General features: G+C 38.3%; 1 protein-coding gene and 1 long non-coding RNA gene across 2 annotated transcripts in view; one reads left to right on the top strand and one right to left on the bottom strand.

Moving 5' to 3' along the window:
• The window catches only part of LOC107039746, a 58,631-nt gene that overhangs the window by 25,332 nt on the left and 13,442 nt on the right, over positions 1-19,857 (top strand). The window lies entirely within an intron of this gene.
• The window catches only part of LOC107039742 (ATP-binding cassette sub-family C member Sur), a 24,477-nt gene continuing 6,076 nt past the window's right edge, over positions 1,457-19,857 (bottom strand). Inside the window, exons 4-20 of the mRNA XM_015259505.2 lie at positions 16,047-16,388; positions 14,775-14,975; positions 14,503-14,640; positions 12,366-12,528; positions 12,091-12,269; positions 11,011-11,142; positions 10,186-10,423; positions 9,451-9,848; positions 8,518-9,131; positions 7,246-7,675; positions 6,358-6,761; positions 5,809-5,980; positions 5,422-5,659; positions 4,293-4,420; positions 3,801-3,988; positions 2,002-2,302; positions 1,457-1,711 (exon numbers count right to left, since the gene is read on the bottom strand). Coding sequence (XP_015114991.1) covers positions 1,553-1,711; positions 2,002-2,302; positions 3,801-3,988; positions 4,293-4,420; positions 5,422-5,659; positions 5,809-5,980; positions 6,358-6,761; positions 7,246-7,675; positions 8,518-9,131; positions 9,451-9,848; positions 10,186-10,423; positions 11,011-11,142; positions 12,091-12,269; positions 12,366-12,528; positions 14,503-14,640; positions 14,775-14,975; positions 16,047-16,388 — 4,425 coding nt within the window. The 3' untranslated portion in view covers positions 1,457-1,552. The remainder of the gene's footprint in view (positions 1,712-2,001; positions 2,303-3,800; positions 3,989-4,292; positions 4,421-5,421; positions 5,660-5,808; positions 5,981-6,357; positions 6,762-7,245; positions 7,676-8,517; positions 9,132-9,450; positions 9,849-10,185; positions 10,424-11,010; positions 11,143-12,090; positions 12,270-12,365; positions 12,529-14,502; positions 14,641-14,774; positions 14,976-16,046; positions 16,389-19,857) is intronic.

Here is a 19,857-nt window from a genome sequence, read left to right on the forward strand (position 1 = left end):
GTCTTCGAAGTTTCGAAAAAAAAAATCGTGGAGCGACGAAAAAATCTGCACTGATAATTCTCAATTCACGTAAATTTCAATCATCAATTGCGTTAACAAAAGATGCGTCGGCTAAATTACCAATTGCTTGAAAAGAACAAATTGTTTTGATAAAGATATTTTGAGGATTTTCGAAAAAGAAAAATTGCATTCTTAAAGTGGGACATTAAAAATTCTTAGAATGGATCGTCAGAGAAATTTTCCGGTCCAAAATACCGGACATGAGGCCATTCTGCCCCACCGGTTCATGAATAATCACGAAAGAAACTCTTCAGTAAAAATCCGTCTTCGAAATTTAGAAAAAAATCGTGAAACGTCGAAAAAAATCCGTGTTGTCAATATTTTGACGATTTTCAAAAATAAAAAAATGAATTTTTGAGATGACGCATTAGAAGTTTTTGCCCGAAGAATTTTCGCTTCAAAACACTGATCGCAAACCCATCTTGCCCCAGTGGTTCATGAGTATTCGCTCAAAAACGGTTTTTCGGGGAAATCTCGTTTTTGGAATATCTTGGGAATTTTTTATTTTCCTGTCAATGCAATAAACCCTCCAGTAAAAATCCCTCTTCGAGAAGTTTTTCAATTTAAAAAAAAACAGAAATTTCAAATTTTTGTAAAAATTTTTATTTTGACGATTTTCGAAAACCAGAAGTTGAATTTTTAAAGTGACGCATTAGAAGTTTTTGGGATGAATTGCCCGAAGATTTCCGCTTCAAAACACTGGTCGCAAACCCATCTTGCCCCAGTGGTTCATGAGTATTCGCCCAAAAGCGGTTTTTGGGGAAATCTCGTTTTTGGAATATCTCGGGAATTAAAAATTTTCCTGTCAATGCCATCCAACCCTCCAGTGAAAATCCCTCGTCGAGACGTTTTTCAATTAAAAAAAAAAACAGAAATTTCAAATTTTTGGAAAAATTTTCATTTTTAAAAAAAATAAAATTTTGGAAGTGTTTGGAGTAGGGGGTTGTGGGTACTCTCGTCCGACGGCCAGGGAAATTTTCGTTTCCGAACCCTGATCATAACCCCATTTTGCCCCACTCTTTCCCAAGCTCTTTGATAACCGAAGTTTCTGTGGCAAGTATTTGGAAAAAAAGACCAATTAAATATGACTAACGGATGCGTAACAATAGCTGAAGTGATGCTTACATAACTCACTTCCATCATTTTTGTGGATTTATTCTCGCTAAGAATTCCCAAAGTAATAAAAAAATCCCTCAAGGTCAAGCGTTATTGCTTCAGTTACGCCCGGATTGTCAAGAAAAATGCGATGAATAAACTGAGTGCGACAAATGCTCGAAGTGATTTCATTTTTCTTCGAATATTGACTATTAGAAAAATGAAGAATGAAAATATCTAGATAAATCATTCACCCAATGAATCATTCTTTTAATAAAAATCCTCAATTATTGTTCCAACGTTCGTAAAAAGAAAAAATCGTGTTGTATTCTCTAATTTTATTTACATTCGTTGGATGATAAAAAAATTGTTTATAATCAATGCAGATACAAAAATATCAGTCGTCAGTTGATTGGCCCATCTCCGAGGCCCTCAACATGGCTGCGAATGCTCCCAGCGGTTTTGTTGACAATTCCTTTGGCGTTCCCTCCTCCACGATTTTCCCTTCATCAAACACAATAATCCTGTCGCAGGAGAGGAGCGATGCCACTCTGTGCTAAAAATAACAGAAATTTTACTTCATTCGAGACAGGCCTTTTGATTTTAAATGAATAATTCGAATGAATTCAGTAGCGAAATGGTAAACCGGTATAAGTTGCTTTGACTATTGCCCAGTTTTCAATAAATATCTCGGAATCTAAGGTTCTCGGAATCTTTAGGTCCAAATAAATTGTCCCAACGTTTCGACTCCCAGTGAAGTCCTCATCAGGAATTTTCTTCATTATTAGAGAATTTCTATACTTTCAATTTTTTGATTGCGCAAAAATTCAAGTAAACGATAATTACTGCGATCGTGATGACAGTCCTCTCTCGGAAAGCATTGGACACCTCTCGTAGTAGCTCCTTCTCGGTTGATCCATCGAGAGCACTGGTGGCCTCATCAAGCACCACCACCGCTGATTGTCGAAGAGTCGCTCGGGCCATACTCAGCAATTGCAATTGTCCAGCTGAGAAATTCTCCCCACCCTCTCGCACCTCCAAGTCCAATCCCTCGGGATGAGCCGCGATTATGTCCTTCATTTGTGCTAGCTGAAGAGCTGACCACAACTCTTCATCATTGTGTTCAGCAAGGGGATCCAAATTCTCCCTGTAAAAAGAAACAAGTGAATAATAATAATAATATGATAAGTTGAATTTAATTGTTCGTAAAACGGTTCCATGCCGAGAGCAAAAATGAATAGAATAGTTTTTACTGAAAGGAAAATGAAAATTCGGAGAATGTGGGTCTTCTGTGAATAATCAAAAGGTATCGATGTGGGATGGCAAATGAAAAGTAATGAGGAAAATATCATTATAAAATATTTTCCTCAAATGAAAATCCGTAATAAACGGATTTTCAAACTATAACATTCGAATTTATCTGTTCTCATATACAACACCGATGCGTCCCATCAAATTGCAAAACAGTCACGAATTCTATCATCCCCATTCTGATTTGTAATAGGGTTCGATGAATTATTTTGGCATTTTCGATGATTTATTTTGGCATTTTTTTGCCCAAAAATGCAAAAATAAATAAAATTCATAAAAGAAAACCTGAAGACTCGACACGAAACAAATTTTAACAACCGTTTACTCGAGAAAGTGACTCTTCCCTGAATAATCAAAAGATATCGATCTAGAATGAAAAATTAAAATTGACGATGAAAATATTTCAAAGTTATATTTTCTTCAAATGAAAATACACAATAGATGGATTCTCAAACTATAACAGTCGAATTTATCTGTTCTCATATATAACTTACTCGATTTCTTACGTAACCAATATGAGAAGGCATCCGTGCAACCGATAAAATTCCAAAACGGTCACGAATTCTATCAGTCCCCTTCTGATTTGTTAAACAGTTCATCGTTTTCGCCCAAAAATACCAAAATGAATGAAACTCGTAAAAAAAAAACTGAAGATTCGACACGAAACAAATCTTAGCAACCGTGTACTCGAGAAAGTGACTCTCATGAATAATCAAAAGGTATCGATCTAGAATGAAAAATTAAAATTGATGATGAAAATATTTCAAAGTTATATTTTCCTCAAATGAAAATACACAATAAATGAATTTTCAAACTATAACATTCGAATTTATCTGTTCTCATATTTCACTCATTTGGTTTTTTACATAATCAGAACCGAAAGGCATCAGTACAACCGATGAAATTGGTCAAAAACAGTCCCGAATTCTATCAGCTCCATTCTGATTTGTAATACAGTTCATCGGTTTTTGTCTAAAAATACCAAAATAATGAAAATTCATAAAAGAAAAACTGAAGCCGTTTACTAGAGAAAGTAAACGGCTCTTCCATGAATAATCAAAAGATATCAATCTGGAACGAAAAATTGAAATTGATGATAAAAATATTTCAAAGTTATATTTTCCTCAAATGAAAATCCACAATAAACGGATTTTTAAACTATAACATTCGAATTTATCTGTTCTCATAACGGGAATGACATTTTCCGGAAAAAAAGTCAGACATTTTTAGCGTGTCTTTTTTTTCACCTGCAACTTCATCGAACATTTTCCTACCTCTCTACCACAATAATCACATTTTCATCTTCTCAAATTGAATCCAAATTATGGCCTTACCTGATGGTCCCACTGAACATGATGACATCCTGAGGTATAGCGGATAGTCTAGACCTCAAACTAAGAAGCGAAACTCTACGCAAATCGATTCCATCGATGAGGATTCGACCCTGAGAGACTTCCAAAAGTTGAAACAGCGCCATCACTGTTGTTGACTTTCCACTTCCGGTTCTACCACAAATTCCCAACTAAAAAAGTCACCAGTAAATCGTTTGGTCATTGAATTTTGTCTGTGGGATTGTAACGGAGTCGAATGAAACAGAATAAGAAGAGTTAGAAGAAATTTACACAATTTTGAGAATTAATCGAATTTAACCTCATCCAAAATTTTGTTTTTTTCCGTCAGGGTTTTAATTTGGAAGATGAGACTTGAGCCCCTGATGACTCGAAATTTTGGAAATATTTCAGAATCGAGTGTTCAATTTATGAATGCGTTTCCTCTTGATGAAATAAATAAAGTAGATAATGAATTTTGAACAATCAACTGTTCACCTTTTGACCGGCAGAAATTTTGAGATTCAAATCCTTGACAACAGGCTCAGCCTGTGGATGATAACGAAGAGAAACATTTTCGAAAATGATTTCTCCCTTCTCCGGCCAAGTTTCTTCAGCTTCATATCCTGCAAGGAATTTTCAATTCTTTTGTTCAATAATTTATGTCAACTTATTTTCCAACTCCAAATGAAACTCTTCAAATCATTTTTTTTTATCATCGAAAAATGATGAATTCAAAATACTCAGGTGACCTTGGATGACGTCACACCTCTCATCCACCGACGCCATCTCTCTTAGGATTTGCGTATTGATAAATGAAATAATCGCGATTTAGGAAAATGGAGTTATGTTTTTTGCGAGAATAAAACCTTTTTCCTGAACAATGTGATAAATAAATGGACAAAAGGCAAAATGGACACTCCGAAGTATGCATTGATAGAAAACCGACAAAGTTCTCAAACAAGTCTTACTTGTGCCAAAAAAAGTTTTTTGAAAATGCTCAAAAAAGGATTTGTTTGTGCCAAACATGCAGAGAGTGTGCCGAAATGAGAAATTTTTGTCGCAAAAATAGATTTAGTAGTTAAAAAAAAATTGTATTCTCTGTACACGCAAGAAATGTCATTTCTAGCACTACTCCTTCGTTATTCGATACTCCCATACGTATTTTGCTCCCGAAAAATCTTTGTTTTATGCGAAACAAGGGATAGTAGTTTTTCGTTTCGGCTGTCTAATAATCACAGACCAGAAATGAACCCTTAAATGAAACAATAATAATGATATGATAGTAATCTTGTAACTTGGGGATAAAATATTTGTTGATAAATTTTCCTCTATACGAGATATTGTCATCCTGAAAAGGCACCGTCTGGTGTGAATTATCCGCCTCTTGAGCCAAATATTTCGTTGCTGTCAAAAGCAGAACAATTATTCATGTTTGAGACTTTCAAATTTGAACCGAACAAATGCTTTTTTGGCAATTTTGAGACTTGTTTGACAACGTATTTATTTTTCTCTCAGTGTACGGAAGTGTGACGTCATTGTCCCCTCCCCAGGCAATTTTTTTACAATTTTCATGAGATAGACGAAATAATGATGTGAAATATCCCTATTGAACAATTGAAATTACCATTTTCCCTGTAATTCTCCCGTGGAACTTTCGTGTACTCGGTTAATCTCGTGACACTTCCCATGTACATCTCAATCTCCGAGACAAATTTAACTACCCAGTTAAGATAAATCGGTACAAGAAACGCGTAATTGATGGCAAGACCAACAAATGCAGGTGTTACCCAGTCTGGGTAAAACTCTGCGCATACAAGAGCCATGAATATGGAGACCACCACCAACGCCGCTGCCAAATAATCCTGAGAACATCACCAACAATTACCAAATTACCCTCACACTTGTAGCAAAAAACAAAACAGACAACAGGAGCAATGAAAAATATGAATTTTTCATTTTCTCCGCGTTTCGTCTTTTGTGAAAAAAGAAAATTGTGAAAAACTGAAGATACCAGAACAATGCCCAGCCACCGCGTGCTGGTGTTCACAATGAGAAAAGCGTTTGTGTTGGCGTCCAGGTACTCGATCATGTCGTCCATGAAGCGATCCTGTTGCTTGGAAGCTCTCACGGTAGGCAAACCCGCCAGTGTTTCTGAGAAATGTGCAGCAACAGGTCCTCTAGTGCTGGAAATAACAAGTGGGAAGTGGTTACATCAACTTGACTTGCTGCACTGCGAAAACTAATGTCTGAATTTCAGACACTTGTAAACACTTTTCAAAGACTTTTGGGACGATTTTACAGACACTTTTGAGACATTAAAATGTGTCCGAATCAATGGAGGTATTTCAATTTCAGACACCAAGATGTGTGTGAAATTTCAAGTGAAACTTGAAATTTCATCACTATCTAAAAGTATAATCATATGATGTCACCCTACAATTGTCCTCGGCTGTTGGGTCTTGAATAATTAAATGACAACAATAACAATAGCCATTTCATCACCATGAAATGCTCCACCGATCAAAGAACCACTTCCGACAATACGGAACTCATTGATTACCTCCCTTCGAGCTTCTGGAGTTCCCTCGCGCTCTTCATATAAAACTCCTGTAGACGAAAATAACCCACTGATGTTACAATAACAGCAACGAGGAACCACGGCGAGATGCAAACATTGACGATCATCGCGGATCCACACAGTAGAATGAAAGAAGTCAATCTCTGAAAAGTTGTCGATAACTTCTTATCGATGACTCCAACGTCGGCGCTGAATCTGTTCAGGATTTTCCCGATGGGAGTTCGCTCGAAGAAACTCATTGGTGCTCTCAGAAGGGAGGTTATGGCCTCTTGGTGGAGAGTTTTCCGAGCTGTGGCACCTGCCCACTGGCCAGCTGCACTGACGAACGCCGAGAGGATGATCGAACTGATGGAGAGGATGATGTACATCCAGAAGTAGAAGACTGTCTGGAGGGAAAAATTCAGGTATTTTATTGTCTCCGAATGGCAGTATTGCATTCGTTATATTCGAAAGTTAGAATTTTTGTGTCGGGATGAGGGAAAGGTGGAAAATATTAACGTTGGGGCAATGTTGGCTGTCGACGTTGGGCCAATGTTGGCAGCCAACATTGGGGCAATATTGGCTGTCAACATTGGGACAATATTAGGCCATGTCGGCCCAATGTTGGGACAACGTTGGCCCAACGTCGGCCGCCAACGTTGGGCAGTATTGGCTGCCAACGTCGGGCCAATGTTGGGGAGATATTGGGCCAATTCTGGCTGCCAACATTGGGACAATATTGGGGCAATGTCGGGTCAATGTTGGCTGCTAACGTTGGGTCAATGTTGGCGTAACGATCAAGTAATGATAAACCTCCGTCTGACCTTCTCAAAGCTCAAACTTAGTTCTTGAATTTCCCTAAAATCGAGAACAAAATCCTGTTACCCTTACCTGTTCATGAATGCCAGTTCCTTCAATCACCCCAGCCCTCAAATTTGTCCACTTACTGAGCCACACGTCAGTGTAGACCCGGAGACCTTGATATCCAAGGGCCGCCCCCAGGTACATGAAGCAGCGGCCAACCCCCCCGGCCCTCAGGTATGCCAACCAATCCCTGCTGCCCACCATTCCCCCGTTGTCTTCGTAATTCTGCTCCTCTTCGTTCTCTTCGCTCCTCTCTTGGGATTCCTCTAGGTCTTCTGCTCTGGACTCTGTGGAGATGAGTCTTCTGATTGTCCTCCCGTCGAACTCAGGGTTCTTAATGGAGGATGAGGACATCAGCCTCTTTAGCACTTTCTTCTCTTTGTTCGAGTTACCTTCGTCGGATAAGGGGATTATTCTTCCGGAGAATAGTTGTCTGAGCATACCGGCACTTTGTTCACTGTCAACAAAAGATGGGAATGTGGATGAAGGAAGAATTTCTTGTTCGAGATGATGGGACGATCGAGTCTCCGAAGAGTCTCGTAAAGGTCGCACAAAAGTATCTCAAGTCTCTGAAGAAACTGTTGAATTTTTTTTTATTTGAAAAAAATTTTCGAAGTCTTAGGAAGTCTGCTAGAATTTTCTAAGGTTAATATCATTTGTATGTCTCTTAAGAGGTCTATTAAAAGGTGTGAAGCTAGTAAAGTCTCTTGGATGTCTCCTGAACTCATCCTGCGAGATTTTTTGAAGTCTCAGAAAAATGGCTTCGACTTTTAGTATCCCAATAATTTGCTGAAGTCTGTTACAAGTCTCTTAAGTCTCCAAAATCCTCTCGAATATCTCCTGACCCTTCTCAGTCGAAAAGACCCTTCAAAGCCTTTGGAAAAGCTTTATTATAACCTGTCTAACGCTAAAAAAAACTCGTAGGATTTTTTATAACGATTCTCATGACGCGTAAAAGTTTCTCATGTCTCGAAAAAAAATGTCTCTTACAGGTCGCCTATGATTTGTTGAATCCAAGAGACGTTAATAAGTCTCTAAGAAAGTTATTTACATGTCCTAAAAAGCTCTTTGAATCCGTCCGACTCGAAAATCTGTTCGCGGTCTCTTAGAAGTAAGTCTAAAAGAGAAGAAGTAGAAGTTTTTAATTCTGAAGACTCTTAAGAGTCCTTTCCATTTTTCTCATTCTTTCAAAATTATTAGTCATCCATAAAACTCTTTTCTTCCTTCACCACTCTAAGATATCTCAATGCGTCAAGTCTCATAACTCTCCAAGTCTTTAAGAATAAAAATAAAACTCACTCTCCCGTAGTATTATGTCTCTTCCTCGGCACGATGTGGTGGCTCTCCAAAATAGTCGGAGTGCTGCTCTGTCTCAGCACAGGTGGTGGATGTTTGGGCGGTTGTAGACTAATAGCCCTCGCCGCACTCCTGTGCCTCTTAGACCGCTTTCTCATGCTCCCCCACTCCTCCGCGGGTACGGGAAGGTCTGTGAGATCATGCGCGAGGTATCTGGACTCTGACAGCATTGACTTCCGGTGCCTGAGGGGGACAAAAACAGGTGGCGACACGTGCGCGTCTTGCTCCGTCATCCAGGAGCCGTCGCTCGCGTGTCTGTGTTTCGCCGAGAAGCCCGCGATCCTCGAGACCAAGCGGACGAGGGACCAGCGGTCCTTCGCGGTCCTGTGGATGACGTCCGCTCGTCTCTTCGCGGCTTCCTTCCATTCTTGGAGGAGTTGGGGGTCTGTGGCTTCTATGAGAGATAAAGGGCCGACGGAACGGAGTCGACAGTTCTCCAGGGCCACGATGTTGTCGGCGAGGGGGATCAAGTCTAGGCGGTGTGTCACCATGAGAACGGTGCGAGACTTTCGGAGGAGGAGCTTCTGAATGCCCTGCTCGAAGATCTGCTGACTTACCTGACGAAGTAGACCGGTCAGGTTATGTTGACGGAGGTCAACCGGGTTGAGGGTAGGCTTGATCGCTAGCCAGGAAAATTTCCGATTCGAAACACTGGTGTTGAACCCTTTTATCTCTTCAAGTTCCCTAGCTATCGTGAAAAACAAATTTGACCTTGAAATGCGTTTTGGACACGCCCACCTGACCTTGGAAACAATTTCCTCGAAATCTCGAATACTAGTAGACATAAAAGGATTCAACACCAGTGTTTTGAACCGGAAATGTTCCCAGCTTTGCAATGAAATCATTTTTAGTCCTCTGACTTGCCAAAAATTTTACCTGTTGGTCCAGGGCGGACAGAGGATCATCCAAGATGATAGTGTCAGCATCAGAATAGATCGCCCTCGCGATGGCAATCCTCTGCTTCTGCCCTCCACTCAAATTGATGCCCTTCTCTCCGATCCGCGTCATATCCTTTCCAGGTAAAATGTCAACGTCCGGTTGCAGTGCGCAAGCGCGGAGGACACTCTTGTACCTGCTCTTGTTGTAAGTAGAGCCGAAAAGTATATTCTCTCGGAGAGTTGCGTTCAGCAGCCAAGGGCGCTGGGAAACGTAAGCAACTCTGACATCCTTCGCCCATTCAATCGTTCCTCTCAGCTTTAGATTCTCTCCCAACATTGCGGAAATCAGGGACGTCTTGCCACTTCCGGTTTTCCCGACGATTAGGGTCAATTTACCTGGAGGTAGGACATGGAGGATGGGTATAATGAATAGCCGGAGAAATTTCTGGCTCAAAACACTGGTGTTAAACCCTTATAGCTCGTAATAAACAAGCTTGACCTTGAACTGTTTTGGCTACGCCCACTTGACCTTGGGATCTATTTCCCCGATATTTCGACATCTAGATGAGATAAAAGGGTCCATGACCAGTGTTTGACAACGGAAATTTCCTCAGCTATCGATTGAAGACATTTTCAATGCTCTGTCTCTCAAACTCGTCGCAAAAAAATGGTTCTCAAAATTTTGTTACAAAACGATGGTCATTTTCAACGCTAGAGAATTGTAGATAATGACCTCTAGGTATGACGAGTTCATCAACGACAAGATGTGCCTCTTCCGATCCCAGGCCGAAGATCCCATTGATGTACAGAAGCGCTGGCTTCACTGGTTCCGCTTCTTTCTCGAAGACAGTATCGCAAGAGGAACTTGTGTCGTATTTTCCGAGCAGATGAAGACACGGATGTTCCTCCTCATCTTCTGTGATGTTGCCGAGGGTTCCGAATGTCGAAATACTCTGGATATTTCTCTCCCCCTGAGAAAAAAAAATGCTCATTTATTTTTCCTTCCGAATGGAAGTATTGTATTCATGAATTGAATGTTGAAAAAATTTATTTTGAAACCAATATTCAGGGAAAGGTAAAAAACATTAACGTCGGGCCAATGTTGGGGCAATGTTGGCGGCCAACGTTGGGTTATAATATTGGCGACCAATGTTGGGGCAATGTTGGATCAATGTTGCCTGCCAGCGTTGATATAATGCTGGCTGCCAACGTCGGGGCAATGTTGGGACAATGTTGGCTGCCAACGTTGGGTTAATATAGGCTGCCAACGATGGAACAATATTAAATTCAATGAATCACTGGAGTCAATTAAACATACATCATAATAGTAATTCCATTTGGAAGCAAATTACTAATTTATTAGCAAAAATATATTGACTATATTGTGACGAAAACAATTTCCCACTTGTTTGTTGTCGATAAGAAAAAGAGTCGCACTTGATTGAATCCAATTGTCGGCTAGAATGCATCGGAATAATTGACCTCTATTAATATATTCCTTCCCGATAATTCTATTTTCAATCGAATAAAACGGAATTGGTGTGGAGATAAAAATTACAGAGCTCTCATTGATGGATACTGAGTTGGTCTGCTCATCGTCTTCGTCGCTGGTTCGTCGAGTCTCGACTTCCGGGAGTACGTTGGCGGTCTCTGGCAGTGATAAAAAGTCCTCCAACCTCTTGGTTGAGTTCTAATAATAGAAAATGGAATTAGTGAACAGTAAACAGACCGATGTAACAGCTTCATTCGTTGGAAAACCCTTTTGATGAGATCGGAAATTACTGCATTAGATAAATTTTTTTTTTTTCATTAGACTAGGGAAATGGCGCACGCATAAAATGTAGGAGTCTCATGTTAAGCTAATATTCATTCATTATTCAGGCTGTTTTTAAGAGTGATTAATTTTTGCAAATAACGAAAGTTCTAATAGGATGTGGAAGGAATTAGAGGGTTATATGATATTATTTCAACATTTTAACAGTGAATTCTACTTTATTCGATTTGTTTCATGTTCTGTATCATTATTTTTATTGTTTACGTCATGGGAGTTGACATTCAAGTATAAGACTTAGTTTCAGAAAAAATAATGGGAGGATTAGGTGTCTCATGACTTGTTAGAAGAGAAAAAAATAAGATGAAAAGAACAAATAATTTTTTTTATGCTATAATATTTTCTTAATATTTCATTAAAAAAATATATATAAATATTATCTTAGATATATATATATATATATATATATATATATATATATATATATATATATATATATAGAATATATCTATATATATATATAGAATCTCTATATATATATAGAATATAGATATAGAATATCTTATATATATATATATATAAGATATTCTAGTTTAGGATGGAATTAATTCTAAGTCAAGCATAGCGGAATAAATTGTTGAGAAAAAAAGTTACATTCTTTTTTTTAAAGTGGATAGGCAAGGATAGCTTCGCTTCCAAACACTAATCATGTGCCCAACATAAAGTGGGGTAAAATGGGTTTATGACGAGGGTTTGGAAGCGGAAATTTCCCCGGCTATCCAACGAGTACCCACTCGGCCCTAAAAATTATAATTATTGAAAAATCAAAATTTTTCTTATAAAATGGAGGCAAGGGTAATTGCTTACAATGGCTTGCAGAATGATGGGTACGATAACCGGTAATACGCAGAGTGGCACAGTGAGTTGTGAGAACAGTGCAAGACTGGCAAAAACATCGCCAGCATCCAAATGAGTCTCTTTCACCCAGAAGTAGACGGCGAACGTGAACAGAGTCATAAGGACGGACGATGCGTTAGTGAGGAATGCTGTAAATGTCAATGTTTAAGTGAGTCTGCCATAAAGTATTGTTTTCGTCTGTAATTTGCGGTGATTTAAGTGACATGAATTATTGATACACGCACTTATCAAGCCCCAGTAGAGAGAATCCTTGTCGAGTAATGATAATTCAATGTCTCTGGTGTGTTGTATTCGATGCTCGAATATTAATTCCCAGGCACGAAGCTTCACTAGTCTCATTCCTTGGAGGATTTCGTTCAGTAATTTCAATCTCGAGTCACTTTTTTCCTGCGGGAGGGAGAATACTCAATGGTTTCAGGAATTTTAGGAGAACCTTCATTTCTTATATTTTCGTTTCTCAAATTTTTCTGAATTCTAATGACTATCAGTTCTGGTTTCTTATATTTCTGGTTTAACCCTAGTCTGGTCACCGAACGCCACCCTGCAACTATGGTCACCTCCGCGGGGATTCCCCGCCGCGTTATTTAGGCTCTAGCGTTGCCGAATTCACTCTACACTGCCCGGGCGCGTTTAGCGAGTTTCCGGCAACGTCGCGCCATGGGCAATTCCATTTAACATGGGAAAAAATAATTCATCTGTTCGAAATAATTTGTTTTCTTTAGTATTTTTCGGAAATATGTTATTCTAAAAACTACTATAATTTTTTAGACACTTCAATTGACAAAGTCAAATTTTTTTGAATTTTTCCGGTTAGCCAGTCCATTGTAATTAAAGAAAAACGACGCGCGGCGGGGTTTCTCATGGGATGACCGATCTAGGGTTAAGGGCTCTTCCGAGTGCATTGAATAGTATGGGAATACAAGAATTTGGAGAAAATTTTACTGATTTTAAAAATTTCAGGCGGATTTCTCCTTTCTTATATTTTGGGTTCTGAGATTTTTCTGAATTCTAATGAATATCGCTTCTGGGTTCTTATATTTCTGGTTTAAGGGCTCTTCCGAGTGCATTGAATTGTATGGGAATATAAGAATTTTGAGAAAATTTCAATGATGTTAAAAATTTCAGGATTTCTCATTTTTTATATTTTAGTTTCTCAAATTTTTCTGAATTCTAATGACTATCAGTTCTGGTTTCTTATATTTCTGGTTTAACCCTAGTCTGGTCACCGAACGCCACCCTGCAACTATGGTCACCTCCGCGGGGATTCCCCGCCGCGTTATTTAGGCTCTAGCGTTGCCGAATTCACTCTACACTGCCCGGGCGCGTTTAGCGAGTTTCCGGCAACGTCGCGCCATGGGCAATTACATTTAACATGGGAAAAAATAATTCATCTGTTCGAAATAATTTGTTTTCTTTAGAATTTTTCGGAAATATGTTATTCTAAAAACTGCTATAATTTTTTAGACACTTCAATTGACAAAGTCAAATTCTTTTGAATTTTTCCGGTTAGCCAGTCCATTGTAATTAAAGAAAAACGACGCGCGGCGGGGTTTNGTTTCTCAAATTTTTCTGAATTCTAATGACTATCAGTTCTGGTTTCTTATATTTCTGGTTTAACCCTAGTCTGGTCACCGAACGCCACCCTGCAACTATGGTCACCTCCGCGGGGATTCCCCGCCGCGTTATTTAGGCTCTAGCGTTGCCGAATTCACTCTACACTGCCCGGGCGCGTTTAGCGAGTTTCCGGCAACGTCGCGCCATGGGCAATTCCATTTAACATGGGAAAAAATAATTCATCTGTTCGAAATAATTTGTTTTCTTTAGTATTTTTCGGAAATATGTTATTCTAAAAACTACTATAATTTTTTAGACACTTCAATTGACAAAGTCAAATTTTTTTGAATTTTTCCGGTTAGCCAGTCCATTGTAATTAAAGAAAAACGACGCGCGGCGGGGTTTCTCATGGGATGACCGATCTAGGGTTAAGGGCTCTTCCGAGTGCATTGAATAGTATGGGAATACAAGAATTTGGAGAAAATTTTACTGATTTTAAAAATTTCAGGCGGATTTCTCCTTTCTTATATTTTGGGTTCTGAGGTTTTTCTGAATTCTAATGAATATCGCTTCTGGGTTCTTATATTTCTGGTCTAAGGCTCTTCCGAGTGCATTGAATATTGTGGGAACATAAGAAACCAGAGTTCTGTTCCGGAAATAATATAAGAAACCAAAGGGTTGAGATATCTAAAAAAAAATCTGGGTCAAGAAGAAAATTTCCCCGGTTTTAGAAATTTCCAGAAATTTTCTTCCAACATGAAAAAAAAAATTATTTCAATAATATAGTAGAAAATCCGTTCTTCTTACCGTAACAATTTTTAGATTCCGCCACATCTTCCTTCCCAAAAAGAATTGTATTGGCGTAATAATGAAAATACAACAGATAGTTCCAACAATGGCACTAACACCAAGTTTTATGATGAGTAAAACAATAATGGCGAGGACCTAAAACAACAGGCAATAAAAAAGAAGAATAGTTTACAATATCCGAGTGATTGATGGAAAATCATTGTTTGTTCCTTCTACAAGAATAGAAGAGATAATTCCGTGGAAGAAAAACATAAATGTTTACGGCTTACTTTGAGTGGAATTGCCCAAGTGTAGTGTGCAATACAAAAAAAGCTCATGACGTTGGAAGCATCCTCGGCCATTAAATTTGTGAGAGTACCGATGTCTGCGGTATGGCTCTTGGGTTGAGCGTCTTTATCATCCTTCGGTGGTTCTTCTTCCTCTAAAATTGTCCAGGAGTAAAGGCGCAGTGATTTATGGTAAATCAGGGCCTGTGAACGGATGGAACCAATTAAATTTTCATATTTTCGCCGGTATATCGTTAAGAAAATTATCTATCAATATGATAATTATCCGATTTTTTTACTACTGTTGATGTCCTTTTTCCTGTGAAATTCGATATTCCATTTTTCAATTCATTGTTTATAATATTTATCATTGCGAAAAAGCAATACGATCGATGAGAAACATATGTCCCAATTTATCAGCTGTTAAATTTTCATATTACAATAAATGATTTGCTCATGTTCTAATGCCTATGGTCACTGAATAAGATCTTAATCGTAATTACAATTCAATTCCTTCTAGAACACACTTTAGGGTGTCAATTTCTGGAATTCAATGTTTGTTGATACTCTGGTAAAAGTGCGTGCCCACACTGTTATCAGTTTTTAATTAGTTCCCACGGTAATTCAATTAATCTGTTGTTCATCTCATCAATATAATTCCGTGCTTAGAATATTGTCATCTCGTGTTTTCAGCACCAAATTAAAAATTAAAACTTCATTTGGAATATTAAGTCACAGCTTTTTTTTATTCATATCAGAAATTTTGTATTTGGATATTAATATTATTTGTTCAAAGTGAAAAAATCGATCATCATTTTCACTATACTGCATTCAGATTCTCCTACCCTTAACGTCAAAAATGTGAGATTATCTCATAGTTCTAGCTATTAATTCTAATCAACTTTGTTCGAAGAAAACCTTAGTAAACGCAATATTAAGAAAGTAGAATTATTCTATTTTCCTCTGACCTAAATGATTTGGACAATTATGATTCGTTTATTCATGTTTCATAGATTGGTATTCAATTCTTTTATTTGCTACGTCGGCTTCATGAAAATTCGCCGCAAGACGATTGCACTCATGAAAACCGCCTTACTTTCTCCATTCCTTCCTCTTTGAAAATAATTCTCCAGCGATATCTAGATGATTGATAGAATCGATTTATCCATCAACAAGGATCAAGATCCAGGATCAATTCTCGAAACATACTTATAGCCTTAATAGGATCAATTCATTGATCTATCAACCTACACATCGTTTCAATAATTCACTTACCTGCAACGCTGTTCGTAGCCTGCTCCCCTCGACACTGACGAAATGCGTGGACGCTTGGCTCAATGTGCCCTGCAGTATCGCAGCGCCAAAAATAATGATACCGAGAAAATAACCATTTTCCAACAATTCGTCCCACGTCATGTACCTCCCATATATTTCTCTATCCTTATGAGTTGAGTTCTGACGCATTGCCACGTAATTCACGATTCTCGAGATCACCAGGGGGCCAACTAGTGTTGTGGCATCGCCAAACAACTTCAGCACACCCCCAAGGACGAATGCCGGCCAGACTCGACGCCAATAACACGCCCAGAGTGACGGACGCTCATCGATCGAGGCGTTCTAAATTTTTTTTCAAAATCAATTATTGTTGATTGGAGAGGTGTGATGACCCGATTGGACAGCCGGGGAAAATGCTGACATAAACATCTCAAGAACGGCGAAATACCTCGAATTTACCCTTGACACAAAGCTCTGATGGCGCGCACACATTAGCTCTTAATTCACTTTATGGATAGAAATCATGATTTCTCGAGAGATTTCTTGACATCAAGAAGTCATTGGAATCTACAAGAAATCATGGAAGACATGAGAAATCAAGAGAAATCGTGAGGTTCAATTCTGATTGAGAAATCATGCAAGAAATCACAGGAAATCATTGATTCTAGGAATCACAACAGCTCGAATTTACCCTTGACAAAAAGCTCTGATGGCGCGCACACATTAGCTCTTAATTCATTTTATGGATAGAAATCATGATTTCTCGAGAGATTTCTTGACATCAAGAAGTCATTGGAATCTACTAGAAATCATGGAAGACATGAGAAATCAAGAGAAATCGTGATGTTCAATTCTGATTGAGAAATCATGCAAGAAATCACAGGAAATCATTGATTCTAGGAATCACAACACCTCGAATTTACCCTTGACAAAAAGCTCTGATGGCGCGCACACATTAGCTCTCAATTCATTTTATGGATAGAAATCATGATTTCTCGAGAGATTTCTTGACATCAAGAAGTCATTGGAATCTACTAGAAATCATGGAAGACATGAGAAATCAAGAGAAATCGTGATGTTCAATTCTGATTGAGAAATCATGCAAGAAATCACAGGAAATCATTGATTCTAGGAATCACAACACCTCGAATTTACCCTTGACAAAAAGCTCTGATGGCGCGCACACATTAGCTCTCAATTCATTTTATGGATAGAAATCATGATTTCTCGAGAGATTTCTTGACATCAAGAAGTCATTGGAATCTACTAGAAATCATGGAAGACATGAGAAATCAAGAGAAATCGTGATGTTCAATTCTGATTGAGAAATCATGCAAGAAATCACAGGAAATCATTGATTCTAGGAATCACAACACCTCGAATTTACCCTTGACAAAAAGCTCTGATGGCGCGCACACATTAGCTCTCAATTCATTTTATGGATAGAAATCATGATTTCTCGAGAGATTTCTTGACATCAAGAAGTCATTGGAATCTACTAGAAATCATGGAAGACATGAGAAATCAAGAGAAATCGTGATGTTCAATTCTGATTGAGAAATCATGCAAGAAATCACAGGAAATCATTGATTCTAGGAATCACAACACCTCGAATTTACCCTTGACAAAAAGCTCTGATGGCGCGCACACATTAGCTCTCAATTCATTTTATGGATAGAAATCATGATTTCTCGAGAGATTTCTTGACATCAAGAAGTCATTGGAATCTACTAGAAATCATGGAAGACATGAGAAATCAAGAGAAATCGTGATGTTCAATTCTGATTGAGAAATCATGCAAGAAATCACAGGAAATCATTGATTCTAGGAATCACAACACCTCGAATTTACCCTTGACAAAAAGCTCTGATGGCGCGCACACATTAGCTCTCAATTCATTTTATGGATAGAAATCATGATTTCTCGAGAGATTTCTTGACATCAAGAAGTCATTGGAATCTACTAGAAATCATGGAAGACATGAGAAATCAAGAGAAATCGTGATGTTCAATTCTGATTGAGAAATCATGCAAGAAATCACAGGAAATCATTGATTCTAGGAATCACAACACCTCGAATTTACCCTTGACAAAAAGCTCTGATGGCGCGCACACATTAGCTCTCAATTCATTTTATGGATAGAAATCATGATTTCTCGAGAGATTTCTTGACATCAAGAAGTCATTGGAATCTACTAGAAATCATGGAAGACATGAGAAATCAAGAGAAATCGTGATGTTCAATTCTGATTGAGAAATCATGCAAGAAATCACAGGAAATCATTGATTCTAGGAATCACAACACCTCGAATTTACCCTTGACAAAAAGCTCTGATGGCGCGCACACATTAGCTCTCAATTCATTTTATGGATAGAAATCATGATTTCTCGAGAGATTTCTTGACATCAAGAAGTCATTGGAATCTACTAGAAATCATGGAAGACATGAGAAATCAAGAGAAATCGTGATGTTCAATTCTGATTGAGAAATCATGCAAGAAATCACAGGAAATCATTGATTCTAGGAATCACAACACCTCGAATTTACCCTTGACAAAAAGCTCTGATGGCGCGCACACATTAGCTCTCAATTCATTTTATGGATAGAAATCATGATTTCTCGAGAGATTTCTTGACATCAAGAAGTCATTGGAATCTACTAGAAATCATGGAAGACATGAGAAATCAAGAGAAATCGTGATGTTCAATTCTGATTGAGAAATCATGCAAGAAATCACAGGAAATCATTGATTCTAGGAATCACAACACCTCGAATTTACCCTTGACAAAAAGCTCTGATGGCGCGCACACATTAGCTCTCAATTCATTTTATGGATAGAAATCATGATTTCTCGAGAGATTTCTTGACATCAAGAAGTCATTGGAATCTACTAGAAATCATGGAAGACATGAGAAATCAAGAGAAATCGTGATGTTCAATTCTGATTGAGAAATCATGCAAGAAATCACAGGAAATCATTGATTCTAGGAATCACAACACCTCGAATTTACCCTTGACAAAAAGCTCTGATGGCGCGCACACATTAGCTCTCAATTCATTTTATGGATAGAAATCATGATTTCTCGAGAGATTTCTTGACATCAAGAAGTCATTGGAATCTACTAGAAATCATGGAAGACATGAGAAATCAAGAGAAATCGTGATGTTCAATTCTGATTGAGAAATCATGCAAGAAATCACAGGAAATCATTGATTCTAGGAATCACAACAGCTCGAATTTACCCTTGACAAAAAGCTCTGATGGCGCGCACACATTAGCTCTTAATTCATTTTATGGATAGAAATCATGATTTCTCGAGAGATTTCTTGACATCAAGAAGTCATTGGAATCTACTAGAAATCATGGAAGACATGAGAAATCAAGAGAAATCGTGATGTTCAATTCTGATTGAGAAATCATGCAAGAAATCACAGGAAATCATTGATTCTAGGAATCACAACAGCTCGAATTTACCCTTGACAAAAAGCTCTGATGGCGCGCACACATTAGCTCTTAATTCATTTTATGGATAGAAATCATGATTTCTCGAGAGATTTCTTGACATCAAGAAGTCATTGGAATCTACTAGAAATCATGGAAGACATGAGAAATCAAGAGAAATCGTGATGTTCAATTCTGATTGAGAAATCATGCAAGAAATCACAGGAAATCATTGATTCTAGGAATCACAACAGCTCGAATTTACCCTTGACAAAAAGCTCTGATGGCGCGCACACATTAGCTCTTAATTCATTTTATGGATAGAAATCCTGATTTCTCGAGAGATTTCTTGACATCAAGAAGTCATTG

This window comes from Diachasma alloeum, unplaced genomic scaffold, assembly GCF_001412515.2.
Source record: "Diachasma alloeum isolate Michigan unplaced genomic scaffold, Dall2.0 Dall_scaffold_00307, whole genome shotgun sequence".
NCBI lineage: Eukaryota > Metazoa > Arthropoda > Insecta > Hymenoptera > Braconidae > Diachasma > Diachasma alloeum.